At 46.7% G+C, this 19,928-nt stretch overlaps 1 protein-coding gene across 1 annotated transcript; it reads left to right on the forward strand.

Annotated features, from left to right (window-relative positions):
• Positions 1-3,186: 3,186 nt before the first annotated feature.
• On the forward strand, positions 3,187-6,057 carry LOC135814533 (mRNA decay activator protein ZFP36L2-like). The gene is made up of 2 exons (XM_065327660.1): positions 3,187-3,382; positions 3,863-6,057. The coding sequence occupies exons 1-2, from the start codon at positions 3,332-3,334 to the stop codon at positions 5,150-5,152; spliced, it is 1,341 nt and encodes a 446-aa protein (XP_065183732.1). The 5' UTR covers positions 3,187-3,331; the 3' UTR covers positions 5,153-6,057.
• The last annotated feature ends 13,871 nt before the right edge of the window (positions 6,058-19,928 follow it).

Below are 19,928 nucleotides of genomic sequence, written 5' to 3' on the forward strand. Positions count from 1 at the left end.
TGGGTTGTACAGAACGCACTGATTTACGGACTGGGCGACCTAACCAGGTGACAGACATGTGGAGCCGGAGGTGCACGGTGCACAGTACCGACTACCATTATGAACTGATTTATGGCATTGTTATGGCACTTGACAGCTGCTGTCAGGCAGAAATATTCCGCTCTACCCTGACCACAATGTTTATGAAAACAGGTGTGATGGCCATTATGAGTATGCTAGCAGATTGCGGTGGAAGAGAGTGTTATTGTAGAATCTATCGCAATAAGATTCTGGAGCTCTTACTCTTTAGTTTGATTGTAAAACGTCAGGTCAAGGTAGACATTGGCGGATAGTGCAGACAGAAAAATCGGCAGAATTTGGTTATTGTTCTGGTATGTTTCATGCATGTTTGGTATGCGGATAAAGGAGAGGAGCAGAATTCAAGGAATTCCCACCATAAGGTTTGCATGGTTCTGCCAATTTCACTGCGTTTCGAGCAGAATCTGCCAATTTGTCAATTTCACTGCGTTTCGAGCAGAATCTGCCAATTTGTCAATTTCACTGCGTTTCGAGCAGAATCTGCCAATTTGTCAATTTCACTGCTAGCCAGTGGTAGAGCAAACACAGTTATAATACGTTCCACAGCTGTGTGTTATTATCTTCCTATCATACCCTGGTTTCTCATCATTGTGTTGCTTTTGCCCGTAGAAGAGGCTGTTGTGTCATTATACCAGTATACCGGCAGTACTGCAGTAGATCTATAGACTGCGGTGTAATGCTTGAGTACTTTTCTTTCTTTGCATCATCATTTTAGGCCATCATTTTTTATATCTATGTTTCGCGTCGTCCGCACGCATACGTTTTGATTTTTTCCGGAAAAAAATAAAATAATCGAACATGCACAGTGAGTGTACGATCGTGCGAGTCATCAGTGTGGACTGGTTGCATACGGCGAAGCTGGGATTCAGAATTGGCCTCGAGGCCAGGGGCAGGGTTGGTAGATCGTTTGTTCTGCATCTGCGAGCAGAATTCTTTGAGCTTACACCAGACCGCATCGATCGCCTCAAGCTGAGAGGATGCGTCGTTTCCGAGCTCTTTGCACCGCTGCTGAAGGCTGAGTACAATAATCCAGCGAAGCATGGCCACCAACGGTTGCCTCCTCTGTCCAAAGTGATATTTCCTCTTGCTGATAACCCAGATTTTGTGCTTCGATGTACGATTTTTCTTTCGAATGTACACCATGCACGAGCTATTGACAATAGTCAATAGACTATGTAGTATGTACAGTGCTATACACCTCTGATGATCCTTTTTTATTATTTTGCATCTTTTTATTTCTTTCCACCTCTCGCATACGATTCTGGAAGTTGACCTGACGCAAAACATAGATATAAAAAATGATGGCCTTATGCGGTCAATAAAAAACACGCTGCTACATGTATACAGTAGAGCTATAGTATTAGAGGCTGGCAATGGCATTGCACCATGTTGCACAGATGTGTGGATGCATCAACAGGCTACGTAACATGATATTATACGTCCTACTGGGAGAATCTCTGTTTCCCAATACTTACGACGTAATCGTAAATTGTAGTCCCCTTACTGGTGTTTCGGCAGAGAGCGCATGGAGGGGAAGAGGAGGAGAGATTATTGCATTAACGTTATCAGTGAACAGGCGAATGGTACCGTTCACAACAATATTATTGATATTCTTAGTATTTCTTACCGATAGGATTGCTGCAATAATATCGATCTAGTATTAGTACTTTCGACAATCTCCGGAGCTCCCGGCAATCTCCCTACGTGTACGAGTAGCTGTTTCGACCTTGTTAAGTTTTACATCTTCAAGAACCTTTTCTGTTCAGCGCTTACACGTTCAGAATTTATGTACACAGCACAACAAAGTCAAGGCGGTAGGTACATGGTGTGCGTATTACGCTCTGCAGCACCCTGAGTCCTGACCTGGGTACATTCTCCAACAACATGGCATTTGTAAAACCGGCTCAAATGAAAGCATCAAACTAACTACTTCCAATTCTAGAGTGCTCTCTTTGACTGTCACAAACAAAGTGAGCTCTTTGCACTAACTAACTTAACTACAGACAGATAGCTTTGACGCAAACCAGAAAGATGGCTCGATCAAGTAACACGTTACTTTGCAACCATAGCGCTCAGATTTGTGTGCGTGTGTGTGTGTGGGGGGGGGGGGGGGTTAATCTACTGTTGTTCTTGTTGAATCAATATTGCCTGGATGCGAGAGAGGATTGAGAGTTGCTGAAACATTACAATTCTGTGCATTTTCTCACGTTTCTGTGTTCGATCTAGTTCTCTCTCCATCACTGCATCAGCACATCCGCAAGTGCTCGTATGGTGTTACCCTTCGACTTCCATAACGCATTTAGGATAATTATACCGACTAATCCTGACCATGCTCTCCAGTCATACTCATGGCCATAGCCGGGCAGAGCCATGCAAACCTTATAAGTTATGGCTCGATGGATTATCGCTTAGCGCAGTCGTAGACTGCAGGATAGAACGAGGCCACCGTAATGCGCGCACTGAATGGATCTACTTCTTTGAAACAAGATTATTATCATCCTATGCTTACTTTCGCAATCTGCGACGAATACTGAGCGAGACGAAAATATTACTTTCGTCAGTTTCGACCAGCAGTAAATCTACACTCTACACTGCAGGACGGGCTGATGAATGGTGCCCGGCGATGCCACTTACCACCAACACTCAACAGTCATATCAGTGGTTTGCGCTGGTTCTTGGGGAAGTTGGGCACTGACAAGCCGAGTAGCCGCACACACGCAGTCAGTGCACTGTTGAGAGCGTTGAGATACCCGGTACCCAGGCTGCAGCTGACGCATGGAGGGAGGTACAGAGTAGGAGGTGCTGTACACCATGTGCTGCATAGCAGTAGATCTACTGCCTTTGGCTTTGCGCATCGATCTGAATCATACTACTGCACACAGGACTTGGTGGTCTTGCGCAGGCTCTTGCTCGACGATCAGTGTCCGTGTCCGCGCGCTGAATGAAGTACTGATGTATGCATGTACACTAGCCAGTACTGGCAGTAGCCACCGATTGCGCAAAGTCAATGCTCATACTACCGCCGCGGCGCCGCTAGCTCAAGCACGGCGACTCGATCGACTCGAGCGACTCATCAAGCCGTGTGTTCAGTGCATAAAAAGCTCAGCAGGCGGGGGACGGGTGCTGCATTTGCTCCAGTGCGTTGGTGTGGAGTTCAGAGAATTGGTGCCACGGCGCTCGCCTCCACTCCAGTTTTGTTTTCGAAAGTAAAGATTCTTCGAGAGTAGCTAGCGCTACATATCTATGGACTACGATGGCTGCCACTATGTGTGCAGTTCAGCCAGCAAGGCCAACCTTTCCGATGGTAAGTTCGCTTGCAGCTGCTGGTGTTGCTTTGTGCTTTTCCGAACGCTGCGTGTTGCTGCTCAATAATTACTAGTACTCTACATGCTAGTGAAGAAGATGCAGTCCTCATGCTCATGAAGTTATAGCCGTCCGCAAAGATAATCATTGGTTATATTGGAACTGATCTTGCAGCCCGGGATTTCGCCACAGTATGCAGAATCCTACTATTTTCCTCAGTTTCAGGCAGTCAGGGTCTTTCAGACCAATGCTCATTGATATGTGTGTAATGCCTAGTACTGTATGTTGCCCCTACAATGCTACATTATGGCGAAATAATGTCAACGGGTAGAGGGAGCGCTTGATCTATTCTCCGGCCATTGATAGTCACTGGTGTACTCATGGTGTGACTACGCCAGGGAACGGGAAGTTTTGTTTCCATTCGTTTTATGCTTAGAGAGTATTCTGTCCGTGTTTTCCTGCGCTTCTTTGGCATATCCAGGCAGGTTTGCAAGACTACGCCGCTCGCGGATTCCGTACGGACCGTAGCGCAGAGCCGCGACCTGACCGATACAACCCGACTCGGCCAAACTCTCTCTCAGTCTCCGCTGATACAGTGAGTGCCGAGGCTCTCAGTAATCTCTGGACCCCCGACAAAGACCCAGGAGACTCTGGCGATGGCACGGCAAGAGGGCAAAGAAGCAACTCCAGTCGGTACAAGACGGAGCTATGTCGTCCATTCATGGAGACAGGCTCCTGCCGTTACGGCGAGAAGTGTCAGTTTGCTCATGGCGCAGCTGAGCAGCGAGCTATCGAGCGACATCCAAAGTACAAGACCGAAGCTTGTCGTACATTCTACAAGGACGGCTTCTGTCCGTACGGCTCTCGTTGCCACTTCGTTCATGAACCAAACGAGTCTCGAGATGATCACCCTACAACTCCAAGTGGTTCTGTTGGAGTATCGGACACGCTCTCCAACCCCGTCACTCCTCTAGATCAAGGTACAGTTGCCAGAATCGCTGGTCTCTCTCTGCAGAGTTCGATGGGCTCTGCTAACTCCCCAGTGATGCGAAATCGGCCTCTAGGTCAGCACACTGCTCAGACAAACTCGCCAAGAAACACAGGAAGACATGGACCTGGACGTACGCCATCATCGCCACCACTGGCAGGTCGCGTTGGTCCTGTGACTACTTGCACAGATCCAAGTCATATTGGAAGGGCCTGCAACTGTGCTCAGTCAACACCACCTACGCTGGCCCGACGTTATTCAGCTGATATGCCCAGCAGGCCTGCTAATCAGAATTCTCCACCAGCAACCAACATGAGCCATGCTGCTGCTGTGGGAATGGCAGGCTCCATGGTTGGTGCTGTCAGCACTAGCTACTCTGGTGTGCCTGCTCAAACTCCACCTGCTGCTGCTGCACATGGACGGAGTAACAGAGCTTTATATCAGCGCAGCTCTTCAGTTCCTTTGACGGACAGCTCCAAGACCAAGGGATTCCCACTTGCAGTAGGTCAGCTGCCAACACCGACGCACACTGATCAACCCATCAGCCTGGATGAATTCCCATGGGGTAGTGTTCTGCGTCCACAGAACCAAAGTTCCAGCAGGTCCAGGTTGAACATGGAAGGCCTGGATAACGCCATCACTCTTCTGGCACAAAAGTCCACTCCGGCCATGCTCGGATTGTCGTCCAGTTCCCAGAGTTCGCGCTTTGAACCAATCCCAGAGCAGCAGCAGCAAAGATTGTCACCAACTGGAGCTCATAATCCTATTGCCAGTCGCTGGTAAGGCACTTTCATATAGCTGTATATACATCTCCCCACTGTTATAAGCTGCTTTGGCCAGGAGGGCTAATCTGCAGTCGACAGCACGTTGTGATCATAACATTTTTCAGGCTATACGCCATTCCTTACCGCCACCATCATGATTTACCCATCTTCTCTTCATTTTAACAACTCATCTATTATTTATACTGCCAGTTACGCCGCTAAGAATACTATAGAAACAATGCTGGTGTTTAAACTATCCCTCTGTGTGTGTGTGTGTGTGTGTGTGTGTGTGTGTGTGTGTGTGTGTGTGTGTGTGTGTGTGTGTGTGGTGTAGATTAGCTGTTGTGTCAATCTGCTTTGTTACCACTAATCCCGCTACTCTATTTTCACTTTTTAAAAGAAGCGTAGTTTCCAATGTGTTTCCTAGCTTACTTCTTGTAGTTCCTCAACTAACTGCTGCATGGAATACTTGGCGTGCCACTGTATTTTCTTGGTATAGTGCTGTTGGCAAAGTTAAAACTTGCTAGTAATTCCATTGGGTGCATTCAATAGCCAGCATTGCTTGCTTCCCTCCTATCATTATTCTGGCATTATCATCGCAGAGTGTTGTACAGCTTTGCCAAAGTCTTGTCTTCTACACTGCATTCTAATTTATTTCTGTTGTTCAGCAGCCGTCCTAGTTCTAGTCAGCAGGAACATGTCATCTTAGCACTGTGTCTACATGCAGTTCCTCCTTTCACTCAGCCTATTTTCGTTTTCTATCGTCATCTTACGTTGAAATTGAGTGCTCTAATTTATCTTACCCCTACCCTCATTACCATCCAAAACTTGTCTCAGTATTCTCTTGTTTGCTTCTCTTGTACAATTGTGATATAACTCTCCCCATTTCAAGGTGATTGAAATATCAAAAAAGCGTGTCCAGAATTGTTCTGACCCAATGTGTGACCCTGGTGACAGTGCTGTGTGTGGTGGTGTATCCAGCCTGTTTGCATGCTTGGAGCTAGCTAGGGAGGCCGCATTCCTGAGAAAACTGAAATATTTCTAATCAAAATACTACTTGTAGTAGTAGCAGGCATGTGTGCACAGTGAAAACTCAAGTGAAGCTCAACATAGTAATACTCATCATAGTGATCATGGTGATTATCCGCTGTCCAGAATGTTTTAGGAAAACGAGCACTAATCTGCGCGCAGTAGGCGCGTCTAGTCTAGCGTCACGTAAAGCGTCGTTACTCTTGGACTAAAATGATTACTATGTATGTAGGCTGAGTCTGTACTGGGTGTACGTAGATCGTAGGTACTCAGTAGGTCTAGCATCAATGACAGACTTACGTGTCCAGCTCTCCAGAGTCCAGTGTGGTGTAGTGGCAGTGGCAGTGGTGGTGACTGGTGTAACTATGGCAGATAACCTGATAACTGCTCTGACGTGTCTCACACCGTGCGCGTCAGCTCCCTTGCACAATCATACACATCCGTAGCGGATGTAGATCACCGCGCCAACAACAGGCAACACAGCAGCTAGCATGCCGTAGATCTACGACCTAGGCTAGGGCTGTACTTGTTCTAGGGCTAGGCGCGGCTGAAGGCAGCAAGCGCACAAGTCGCGGATGTTCGCAAAATCGCTTGCACTACACTGCTAGCGAGTAGTGATCGCGCAACCCGGACTCCGACATACGCGTGCGCGTACTACTCGCGACGTAACTCCAGTTTGGTTGCTTGAATTGAAACGGTGCCAATTTTTTCAGTACAACAACAAGCACTGTTATGGCTTCAGTGGTTCACGTGCAAGGCGAAGGTGTGTCAGGGGCCAGGCGCTTGGCGCCAGAAGGCCTGGCATTCTCTTGCACTAGCCAGTTTGTAGCGGTTATGAGCAGGCGTCCGGCACTTGACAGCACCAAGCTGTTTACCATAGGCATAGGCATAGGCATAGACCAGGCTGCGTAGATCTACCATGCACTAGTTAGGCAAGTACCATGCATGGCTCGCCTCCAGCACCTCCTGACCTAAGTGACAGTCACCGTAACTGCCAAGTAGACAAGGCTGTTCGATCGCCCGAGTCACGAGTGAGTGCAGCCGGAGTATGAGTGACTGTCGTCGAATCGAACTACACTACAACTACAAGCTACTAAAATGGACTTCGAGGTCCACTGTACTGTACTGTACTGTATCTCCAGATCTACTCTTCCCAACAAGTCGCATTGTTTGTAGAGGTAAGCACCACCTACCTTGTAAAGTAATTGTTTCACATAATCACACTCACGGTTAGCAGCTTCAGCCTTTCAGATGAGGATACCATAGGATTTTTTATGATGCAACCGACTGCTAGACTAGTGCTAGTATAGCAGTGACTAGCTGTGAATAGTGGTGATCACTGGTGATCACTGGTGAATAGATGTAACAAGAACAAAGCCCGTGACTAACGTAACCAAAGTCGTTATGACTTGTACTAAATAATTACTTGTATTTACTAGCATTAGATCACCTAGGCATGCATGCGCGTGTAATTTTATCCTTTTCAATTATTTCAGGGACTTTTAATATAGGGCCCGCGGCCCGTGCGTCTTCATCAACTGTTCGAACAAATTTTTAAAAGAGATTACTACATGACTGTATGTACGTACGTGTAGTTGAAGTGTCCCATTAGAACGGTTTCTATCATTTTAGAGTTTTTCAGTGGGAATCGCTACATGACTGCATGTACGTCGACTGTACGTGTAGTACAAACTACGACGTACTTAGAAAAGGACTCACTTCAGCCTGTTCAGGCTAAATAAAACTAAACGCAACAACGAAGAATGGGTGTCACATACACATGTGACATAGAACGAAAATGAGGAAACCGTCTCCGAGGAAACTGTAGAAGTCATAATGTATGTGTACTACAAGTAATGTGCCCACTGAGACTAGAACGTAGAAGTGAAAAGAGCTCCTTGACTTCGTTGGGAAGTAAGTCAGCGCTGCCAGCCATGCCAGGATGCATTGACGGATACAGTACCTGGATATGTTCAGCTCAGAGTCAGACAGTCAGAGCTGTGCACAATCATGTGGTACGTGGTGTGGTCATCAGTGAGTTACTGTGAGTCTTGTTTTATTCAAAGCCCCACATTAAAAGTGAATAACAGCAAAAAGGTACAAGAGAAGAGCTAGCCTAGAGAGAAAAAGGGAAACCAAGGAGTCCAGGTGGAAAAGGAAAAGACTAAAGTAAAGATAAAAACATTGAAAGGATCGGTACTACTACTAGTACTAGTCTGTGGAAAATACATAATTGTACTCATATTACGCACAGTGTATTCTAGCGCTGATGTTATCCCCTCAAGCTTCGTGGTCACTGCGGCACTGCCTTTAGCCTACAGTACAATCACCCTATATAACTAGCGAATAGCATTATTATGCTTTATCGTCTGATGATCTGAGTGTTTTGTGAAACACGAAACTCGGAGTCACGAGAAGGATTTTTGGTCTCTGTTGTTCTGCCCTGTGTAACCATTGTACAATCATGTACAATCATGTACAGAGTCTGCATTACAATGACTGCTCTATGAGTATGAGCACTACTTGCCACTTGATCAAGACTCCCTGCCAGCACAGTAGTCAGTACATCATGGTAAATGGCCTATGGCCACACGTGTAGTTGTTCCAGACTGTCACTGACAGTGTCTGCGCGGAGGGCTGGTTAGTTTGCGCTGCAACATCCGGACGCCGTCCGGCAGGTGAGAACAGACAGGCATTGAGACTGAGATTCCTTGAGCAGATACCTGATTGGCCACCATTGCCATTTTGGCCAAAGCAGTCCCACAACCAGGAGCAGTGTTATTGATATGGGTAGAGACTACTGGTAGATCTACTCTGGTGGAAGTGATTACAGTAGCAGTACAATCATGTACTAGTAGATCTACTAGTACTATTTTACTAGTAACAGTTCAGTGTGCGTAGTAGGGGCTGAATGTTGCACATACCATGGCGTGCCACTACCTGTAATAATAAGTAATTTAAGGTGCTAGGTTGTGGTGACGGGTTTTGTGGAAACAAGACACCCTCGTCGTCTGGAGCACAGTGCTCTTTTTGCCTTGCCAAGATCGGATTTTGATGTTTCTGGGATGGACCGCGCCACCGCGGCCAGGTGAGGGACGCTTCTACAATCATGCTAGTACAGTGTAGTACTACCGGTACTCAGTACTATACAACTTTTACAAGTATTGTAGTAGTTATTGTACACTCTTTGCCTACATAATCATTGTAGGCTATGGCTACCCGGCTGGTCCTGCACTGAGGCGGTGTTTACATGAGGCGTTTCAACCCGGGTTGAGTTCGACCCGGGTCAGATTTCAACCCGCCATGTGCATAAAATGAATTGCGCGTTTACATGACGCATTGCGCTTGACCCGGGTTGAAATTTCGCCCCGGGTTGATTTCAACCCTCCCCCCAAGGGGAGGGTTGAAATCAACCCGGGTCAAGAAAATCGTACAAACGTACTTCTGTGCGTATCTCGCGCCAGGTTTGAACAGCACTGCAGATGCAAATTTCGCGCGAACGGATTCACGTGATCATACAGGACTGTAGAAGTGGACTTTTGGCGGCATATCAGTATTTGACCCGGGTCAACTGTCTTCATGTAAACGCTCACCTCTTTTGTCTATCGTACAGACTTTCAACCCGGGCTGAACTCGACCCGGGTTGAAATTTCTCATGTAAACACAGCCTCAGTCTGTACTGCATGGCTGCGAGTGAGAACGTCATACTGTAGCGTATACCATTGCCATTGGTACTACTACACAGTACTCTCGTAGTGTCAACAAGACCCCCTTGTCTAACCCCCAAGACGAAAATGATACTTACTAGTAGTAGTAGTAGCCGACTGGCCGAAAAAATAGCCGTAGATTCGATAGAGCTAGAGGCTAGAGCATGCTAGCACGGATACCCGAGTAGGACTCTTCTCGCACTCACAGACCGTAGTCAGTCAGTGCTTCTCCTGCTGGTGCTCCGCCACACAGTTCCACAGCACCCAGCTCGGTAGCATTGCAAACTGCTCTGCGGCTGTAGCCCTCACGCGACTCTGCTCCTGGCCGGCCATGTCCACTTCGTTCCGCTTGGCAAGGTGTGTACACAGGCACCGGCAAGAAACAGTTGGAGCAATGCCCGGTCAGCGGGTGCGAGAGGAAGTAGGATGTATGTCTGTGCATCGTATCTGCTGTTGCTGCTACTGCTGCTGCTGCTGCTGCCTGACTTCACCGCTGAACAGAACTACTGCAACTGTTTTTGGTGGTTCGCTTGAGGAGATCCAAATTGTGGGAGTGTTGTTATCCCTTTGGTCTTTGCCACTATCAGCGTCCGGCCTTTTCAGCACATCGCCGTTCAGCCCTATGTTACACCTCTCGCGGATAAGCAAGTCCAACAACAATGGTGGATGCATATCACGTCGGAAAGGGAGCGTAAGTGGCAGTGGCATCAGAGAAAGAGAGATAGAGATTCAAAGCTCTACGTACAATGTAGCCTGCACACAGACTGTAGGGTTTGTTTGAAAACACGTGTGACGGTTAGAAGAAGCGGTTAGGTCTGAATTCCTTGACTTTCACTCAAGTTTCAGGTGCCCAATGCCATTAATCACCAGTGGCCCTTATGTACATCTACCGGTTTGGTCATCCTGTATAACTTGGTATCAGTCTTTGGTCAGTAGTTTAGGCAGAACAGAAGTAAGTTGCCCCACCTTCGCAAAGGGATCTTGTGTTGGTTGGGTTGTAGTCGCTATCAACACCGGCCCCTAAGCACATCAAGATGCTGGTGATTTCCACAAAAGGTCAAAATGTCACTTTACTGCCAACTGGGCAAAACTGTACAGCTGACTGGCACAGAGGATCTGACACTTATGTTCCCAGGATATCACCACTTCTACCTGTCACCATGCTTCATGGAGCACTTGACTTAGTTTGGGCTCTGGTGGTGAAAGACTTTTGAAGTCTCCATGCCTTCGCCCTAGCTTGGCATAGGACATACCAGGCAATGAGGCATTAGACCATGTCGTCCATGCATGCAGTGTGTCTGTACAGATGAGCCTGGGATGGCTGAGGGTAAGGTAGGGTCTGTGCTTGGGCAACCAGTGCCTCTGGTAATGTAGTCCATGGCAGTTGGCTGGATGGTATGAGCTATGCGCCCTGTGTCAGCTTCAAGCAGCTTGTACTTTGCCTAGGCTTTAGCCTCTCAGAGCTAGAGAGTACTGTCCTATGATGGGTAAAGCTTTGGTCCAGTTTGGATCTCTATCCTGTGAAACATGGGGACAGTGTTCAGGACAGATAACTGATCTATTTTCAACAGACTGCATGCTGATCTGTTGACCAGCTCCACCGCCACTCTAACTGATCGGCTAAGAGTATTGGCATTATTAATACGATTTCATTTACATGTTAATCAAAGGATGGAGAGGTACAGCATGAGGGAGCTAGAGATTGGCGGGCTGTGACTCGCTTTGAATGCCCCTCTCTGGCTCTCTCAGAGTTCGGCCAGAATATCACTGGCCGGTTGTGCCAGAACAATTCAATGACTAACTACTAGGCACTGTTATTTTGTGGATGAATGAACTCTTGGCCTTTCATCATGCTGCCATTGCTGGAGTGAAAGAGCGCCAGGCGTCACTGACACGTCGACAGGAGATTAGAAAGGGATTTTGCCTTCTATATTATGGATTTGTGTGTCCTTAGTGTGTATGCACCTAGCTAAGCCCATTGTTGGCAGACCGGCATATCAATAGACTGATAGCACTACAGCTGCCAACTGGTCAGTGGGGCGGAACAGAGTGCTGAGCAGAGGGTCAGTGATGCGTTCATCCCAACTCAATGGAGCAATGCATGCCAGAGCTAATGGTCTGCATCCTCTAAGCCTAACACTCAGCTGTCTTACTCACAACACAAGGGCCCAGATTTGCAATTTTGGAATTTTTCTTTTCGCCTATCGAGGGGGTTTCCAAACCTTCCATAATACCAAAGCTGTATAAGAAGTGATGAGCAATAGTGAAGAGGATACAGAAATAACGTTAGTCTAGAGCAGAGCTCTGCGCTGTAACATACATGTACATGTATGTAAGAGTTCAGATGATAGGCCTGTACGTTCGATCGAGGGAGATAATAATTTTCTTCTTCTCATCGCATTTATTACAATCATTATATTATTACTGTTTTGTCTGGTTGTTCACAGCAAGGACCGGCATGAACACAGGTGCACTGTAGCAGGTGCACTGTACACGTACAATGACATGATTGTACAACTATGGCCAGTATGGGGAAAGTCTGAAGAAAAGAGGATGCCTGGCGCTTTCTGGTTTTAGTATAATACATGACATTTGTACTCAACTCAGTACAGCTAGCATGAGGCCATTTTGCCACTGCCAGTCACCTAAACAGCATAAGGCTAAAGGGCAGTGACTAATGCCAGTAGTGGGGACACACGCGTGGTGCAGCCTTATTTGGGAAAGCTCTTCCTTGGCCTCCTTTGCCTGATTACAGCCTATACAGGTAGGGCTTACTTGGACATATCCATACACCCTGTACACTGGCTACAGGCTGAACCACCAGTCCCAATGCCATGGCAATGTCCACTTCCGACCAGCTGTACAAGGCCAGGCAATGACAATGTGATACGTCGTCTTTGGCACTTGGCCGCTAGTCTTGCGCATGCATGGTGAGAGCATGGTTAGATAATATCGGGCAAGCCTCCATTGAAATGGTATGGACTATGGGTAAGAAGAGGAAGCCTTGATTGACTGATATGGTAAGGGTATTGTAGGGTTTAGTTTAGGAGATAGTGATCCATGGAAAGGACGCTGTCATTGTCATAAAGTACACAAAGCACGCAAATTACTGCAGTGCTTTGGGTGACATGCTATGGGCCGCACCTCCCAATCCGGCGCCTCCCAATGAACCGTGTCAACATGATTGTGCAGATGGTCTGTCTGATACCTTCTGAGCATCCATCATCTGTATATGTTCAATGTTATTGCCGGCAGTAGGCGGTTCTGTGATAGTTAAAACTATAATAATTATCTGATTCTCAACAGAGCTCCCATGTCACTTTGGTATGCAACCGGCGGCTACACTATTGCACATATGACTTTGTTTACACATGCTAGTGAGTAGTGTACATGGCGATCAGTAGGATATCTAGTACCTGCCCGTGATAACACCATGTTCGTATACATGTGCATCCCAGTCATGATGTATTGATGTTGCAGGTGAAAAGATCACACTTCACAGCCGACATTGTGTTGTGGGTGAGTAAAACTAGGTGTACCAGATATCTCCAAAACGCATTATTCCGACGGGGGGGGGGGGGGCAGATTAGGCTGTAACTAACTTTTGCATTCGTCTGTGATCGCATTGTTCTTATCTCCGTATTGCCTGCCCTGAAACTAGTCATGTGATGAGGAGCGATTACTACATTCATACAATGTAACTTTCCTATTGTAGTATTGATGCAACATCGATTATATGCAGCAGCAGCAGCACTTGTGACGTTGTGTGAAGCACTAAGGACCAGCAGTACACACCTAGGCAATAGCAGTTCTTCAAGTATTAGGCACTGTAAGTATGATCCGAACCACAAATGCCGGGGGTGTGTCTGCTAGCAGTTGATGGGTTGGTTTACATCATTTCCATAACACAAAGATCACAGGTCGATGTGACACCTACTCTTTATCATAATTGTCTACTTCAAGTAGATTCTGCTGATAAGTCAGCGAATTTCTAATGGGTCAAACTCAATTAGAACAATACTACTTGAGGTCATGTGATTGCCTGGGTGAACACTGGGTACAGTGCCTGTTGAACACTGGGTACAGTGCCTGTTGAACAGTCCGGTATCTTATACCGCCTGGCAAGACGGCGCATTGTCCGGCTGAACTCTAGGCAGTTTGGTATTCGATTACAGTACCGTAGTAGTACTGGTACATGTAGTAAGGGGATCGATTCAAGGACCTGTGCTAGATGTTGCCTAGCCGCGTCTCCGGGGCGAAATGCGATCCGAGGTGTGCCTCACCCCCTTCTTCTAACAAATGACTCTTTGGATTACCCTGCGGCGGACAGTATTATATTTAATTTATAGCTTATAGATAACCCGACCATACGGTATTCGATTCAGGGCACTAATTAGCTTTGTGCAGGAATTGATTATCGTAAGTTCTCTCACTCCAACCACATAATACCACTAACGTCGATGTGTCCGAGCCTGAAGCCACATAAGGAGCGGTTAGAGTCCATTACTAGATTTGGCATTGTCCCGTGAGCTATGCTATCTTTGATTCACTTTCATGATGAATTGGGTTAGGTTCAATCTGGTTGGTGTGTTGCAGCATCACTGTGGCGAACTTCTTCCACGGACGGACAGACAGGCTCATACTTCGGCAATCAAACGGAACCAGTTCATCAAGCAGTAACAGCATGGATGCCATGACTGAAAGCAACCAATGCTACGCAAGTGCCAAGCATTGTCCAAGTGACTATGTCTTCATGCAAAGAGTCATGTCTGCGAGCATGGCTGGTGCATCTTGGCATGTCCGCTAGCCTAGACTAGAGAGGAAACACTGCACTGCTACAGTGGCACCAAACTGAGCTCAGTGCTGGGATACTTTTGTACATGATTTCTACACCGGTCCTTTATCTAAAGACTAAACACATCTCTGCCTGTGCTTGCGAGCCTGGTGAACATCATTCTATGCAGGCGATGGACTACAAAGAGGTATCTGCTCTCCATGCATGAATACACGGGGTAGCACTGTACTAGTAATTGTTACATGTTATACGTCATGTAGATTGTAAACCCGACATGGATAGGAAACAAGGCTAGCCACCATTGCGGCCACTAGCGCCCGGCCCAACGACACCGGCAGCCAGATGAGCTACAACGAAATCGTAATTGTCTGAGCAATCACACATGTGCAGTGTCAGGTTTCGCGCTTGATTGCATTTGACCTAAGGGTGTCTTGCGATAGCAGCGTTGCGTAAACAATAATATCACGTCGCGCGGACTGTGATGGAAACAATGCAATCCAGGGCAGAATGCAGTACAGTACTCAGTAGTACATGTAGGACCATATGGATGGTTTTAAATACAGTCTCAGTAGCTATTACCATGCCTGCTATAGCGCTAACGCTTGCTACTACTACATTGTACATGCATTCATGATAATTGCGTAAGGACTGCCGTCATGGCATGTACATGACTTATGAGACTTGGGAGTTCCCAAGAGCAATGTAGAGGGGTGGGTAGGCATTGACTTGTGTACCTGTGGGTGCTCGTGTGCCTACTGGATGGTGACAAGATGTTTCACTTCGCTATTCAATCCTGGTATTGAGTAGTATCGCACTTACATAGGCACCGGGCCAAGTGTTAGAAGTGGAGGTGGTTCAGACATAGTTAGTCACACCGCAAGTGCCAGATAAGCTATTACTGACATTAGGCAACTTTCACTAAAGCACTAGCTACAGGTCTGCAGCCGCATGGGCCAAGGGGGAGTGTCACCGCTTCAAGTCACTGCTCGCCCGGATATTATTGTCTGAACGTAGGAGACCCGATTCGTACACCACTCTCCGAGAAATCCTATTCATCGTGTTTGTTGCGCTGCCAAAAGTCACTTAGTGGCCGAAAGAAGTTCGGGCGATAGGGGGCATAGCAGAGTAGTCAAGTTGGAGCCAGTTTAGATACAGCTCAAGCACCTAATCAAACATCCGCAGCCACTGGCTCTAGAACATATGTTTCTGCTTGGAGCGCTGAAGTGCATACTTCAGTCTATCCTATAGCCTAGGTACTGCTGAGTGGTGTGGCCCACTTTGTGAAACTCAACGTCTTTGCTTTTACCTTGTCTGCAACTGTGCGATAAACAATGCACGATCCCCCTAAGAACATTACTATACATGTTCATGACTGTTGTACTTGTGTGCAAGTACACTGTGCAGTGCAGTATCATAGTGTATGCTGCAGCGACTGTGGACTACACAAATATGATGTAGGATAGCACTACAAAAGGTAATGTGCATGTTGTGTCGTCAATGTGACCCTTCACTGCCCCCCCCCCCCCCCTGGCCTAAGGTAATTAGAAGGTCTAGCTAAAGTCTGATGTCTCCCCTGCCTTGTTGCAGTTGAGGCGGTACGCGGTAGCTTTAGATAAGTAGCTCTGTTTGGTGGCATCCAAGCATGCACCGTTTTTTGTTGTTATGGATTTTGCGTTTCCGGTGCGTGTAGATTATTTTTAAGATTAGTATGTTCTTCATCTCTTTTCACTTGGTTTTCACTTGGTTTTCACTTGGTTTTCACTTGGTTTCCTATTGCACGTCTTGGTATCCTAGGGTGCAGTAGGTGTGGTAGATTACTTGTATCAGTAATTTTATCATCTTTTTCAACCTCTAGCTACATGTACACGTAGATGCATGTGTTGCGTACGGAGAAGAGTCAGTGTACATGTACATGTATATGTACATTACATGTAGACCAGCGTTCAGCCGGTCCTAACAACTAACTAACTAATACTTCAACCGACACTGTTGACTTGTAGCCTACGTAGAATGTAAGTGATGGATTTCCCAGATCAAAGGACTGTACTCTGTAGTGTTGGAACACATGACTTATTTCCACAATGCCAAATTATTATTAGGGTGGAGCTATTTTCTTCACAGTTCAGGCGCACACACGCACACACGCACTCCCCTATTATATACACCCACTAACACACACGCACAAACACTCGCCCACACACACGAATACACACCCACACACACAAATACGCACGAACTGGTGCACACACACACGCACACACACACACACACACACACACACACACACACACACACATACACACACACACACACACACACACACACACACACACGAGTGAGATCATGGTGGGAAACGGAAAAGAATGCCAAACACGAAAGTTACTGGAGCGCAACCGGCAAGATGGAGAATTCGGCATTTTGCTCATACCTACTAGAAGTAGCAATACAAGTTCTGAAGTACTCAATTATTTACCTGATGTGTCCACGGTCCTGTAATAGAAATGATATGTAACCGGCAAAGAATTCTCCCTGCTGCTTTGGCGTGGGGCAAGATGTACTGAAGTATCAAGATATTTTAACAGTAGGTCTACAGACTACATACCATTCGTACACGATGCTACTTGAAAAGGATTGTATTGTACATTGTATATGTTGTATTGTACCGAAGTACAATGACAATGTACATTGTACATGTCATGTATATGTAGTACTGCAATACACGGAAGAAGGTCCAATACCTCTACAGTACATGTACAGTGCTAGTCCGCTATGAAGGAGTTACGCCGAGTATGGAACCTGAACGTCGATCGTATTGTGCATGCACACTTGATGCTGGTCCAGCAAAGCGGGACATTTTCAGCCACCCGTTCCAAGTGAAGTGTAGGGCCGATTCCCCAAGTGACACACAGATTTACTTCACAGTGCTGTTGGCGTTGAACACGATTGTATATATTTATTTATTCCACATCCCATAGAATGTAGTTGCCAATCAAATGGGAGGGGTGAAAGCCAACCATACTCCATAGCTGAAGTCAGTGAAGAACAGCAAAGAAATAATTATAAAATAGAAAGAAAAGAGAGAAAAAGAAAAAGAAAAGGTGACTAGAACTTCGGTTTTAAGTACATGTATTGAAAGCTGGGTTTAAAAGTCTCTGACTCAGTCTGAGGCATGCATAGCAAACGGATTTGGAATCATGATCCTCGACCGTCGTAAATGCTCATCCGTAGGTTCTTCAATCCACACAGAACAAACACACACCCACGAACACACATACGCTAGCACACAACATACGCACGCACACGCAACATTCAGGGCGGCATGAATACTCTTATGTACGCAGGCAATGAACTGCGACGCCACCATCGCCGACCCAACAAGACCGCACTCGAAAATTAATGTACAATGCATTACGTTATCAGCAGACCAATTTAAAAGAGCCCAGTATTCCCCTGAAAGGCTGAATGTTTTCAATAATACTCACGGCCCACGCCCCGGTAGTATACCGGTCGGTCAAGAGGCATACATACAGAAGGCAGATTGCTATCCCCGGCTCGTTAGGAGAACGAATACACTGTATCATGCAAGCAACAGAACTGACTCAGTGAGTGTGCCGAAAACAGCTTTCTTGGGCAGGGGTGGTGTGGGCCAGCTACAACACTACATGTTAGGTGCATTGATACCATGCTGCCTGAGCCTCTGGGCCGGTGAACTACCCGCCGCTTCGCCCACGACTGTCGCACTCATGCGACAACCATTAATGCATTATCCATAGCATTGCTGTGACAGTACTGGTTGGTCAGACTCTCAGGGGAAATCTCAACAACAATCATCAACAAGGATATGAAGTAGCGTAGCCACCACTTCAACACCAGTGCCATACCGGTGATGCTCAGCAGCTGTGATCTCTCTTCCAGGTCTACTCTGCGGCCCGGTGTTGAAGATTGACTACATGCAACCAATCGAGCTGTACTGCAGTGAGTAAAGTGTTATCATCTGACATCCATTATACACATGATGAAGTCATTCACAAACTGTGTCAGTCCTGATTTAGACAGCACTCGGCTCAGCGCCCACGGTACCAATCAGTGCCATTTCCTGAGAAGCCCTTCCTAGATCCTCCAGCAGGACCATACTACTACACCGACATGCTCGGCGTGTTTTTAAGGTTTTAAAACACAAAGTACATGTACATGACTGTAGTGTGGAGTGTAGTATATCAGCTAGAGACGGAGGTGGAATCTTTATTTAGCACACACTTCACAAACACGATTGTACATGTAGCACTTTTCCTCTTGTGCGAAACGCCACGGAGTGGAATCCTTGATTTAACCGATGTAAACAAGTCTCCGGGTACTACCGTAGTATATCTCGTACTGCCGCACGAATCAACCATACTGTAACCATTCGACCTACATTGTAAATGCAGTTTTCTCCCTGGATTCTGTCAAGTTCGTGCTTGCAGTTGGACGTCCATGCATGTATTCCAGGCTGCAGGTCTAACGCCTAGATAACGGAAGTACACAATTTTGCGCGATAGGAAGCAAAGGGGAAGAAGCAATGACATACATGACGGTCACAACTGTGTGTACTTAGCTGCGAAGAGCCGCTACTCTCCACTCAGTGACTTCTTCCTATGATGATGATGAGGGACCGATAGTAGACAATGGAGATCTTTGCATGTAGGACGGTTACTAGTAGTATACATGTACAAGATGGAGGTCATGATTACTAGTATCCGATCCAAGCACGTGGGTTCGTAGCACAACAGTCAGAAGTAAAGGTTGCCAAAGTCTAGTGCTAGACTAGCGGGTGACTGTGAAAGTCATGATCACAACTCAGAATCCAACTCACACCTCCGCAACAACGAGGAGATCCGGATCGCCTCAAGCTCAAGTCAGGACTACGAGTTTACGACTCACTACTGTCCCGTTGCTTTCATACATTGTACATTCCTGTACCGACGTCAACCAACGGCTTGGCCATGCAGAGTGAAACCACATCATTCCATCAAATATCGTTATGTGCCTACCACGATGCTAAAAGGTATTCGACGCCGGGAAGCTACTGGTACATGTACATGTATGCACTATCGTAGGTACACTGATCATTCAGTGACTGATTGACAGGGAACATAGTGATTACCATGATTACAATCCCTTGAAATCGATCATTGTGCTCTTTTGGGTTGGCGGTGGGAGGTCCACACGTACGGCCAGTGTGAATTGAAATGTCTGAGGCGCCCCGTCATATTGCCTTCAATGAT

This window comes from Sycon ciliatum, chromosome 4, assembly GCF_964019385.1.
Source record: "Sycon ciliatum chromosome 4, ocSycCili1.1, whole genome shotgun sequence".
Classification (NCBI taxonomy): domain Eukaryota; kingdom Metazoa; phylum Porifera; class Calcarea; order Leucosolenida; family Sycettidae; genus Sycon; species Sycon ciliatum.

Bases quoted from the DNA above. Each gene is read 5' to 3' on its own strand.
- LOC135814533 (XM_065327660.1), top strand. From the start codon at position 3,332: ATGGCTGCCACTATGTGTGCAGTTCAGCCAGCAAGGCCAACCTTTCCG. The intron at 3,383-3,862 runs GTAAGTTCGCTT...TGGCATATCCAG, and splicing joins CAAGGCCAACCTTTCCGATG to GCAGGTTTGCAAGACTACGC.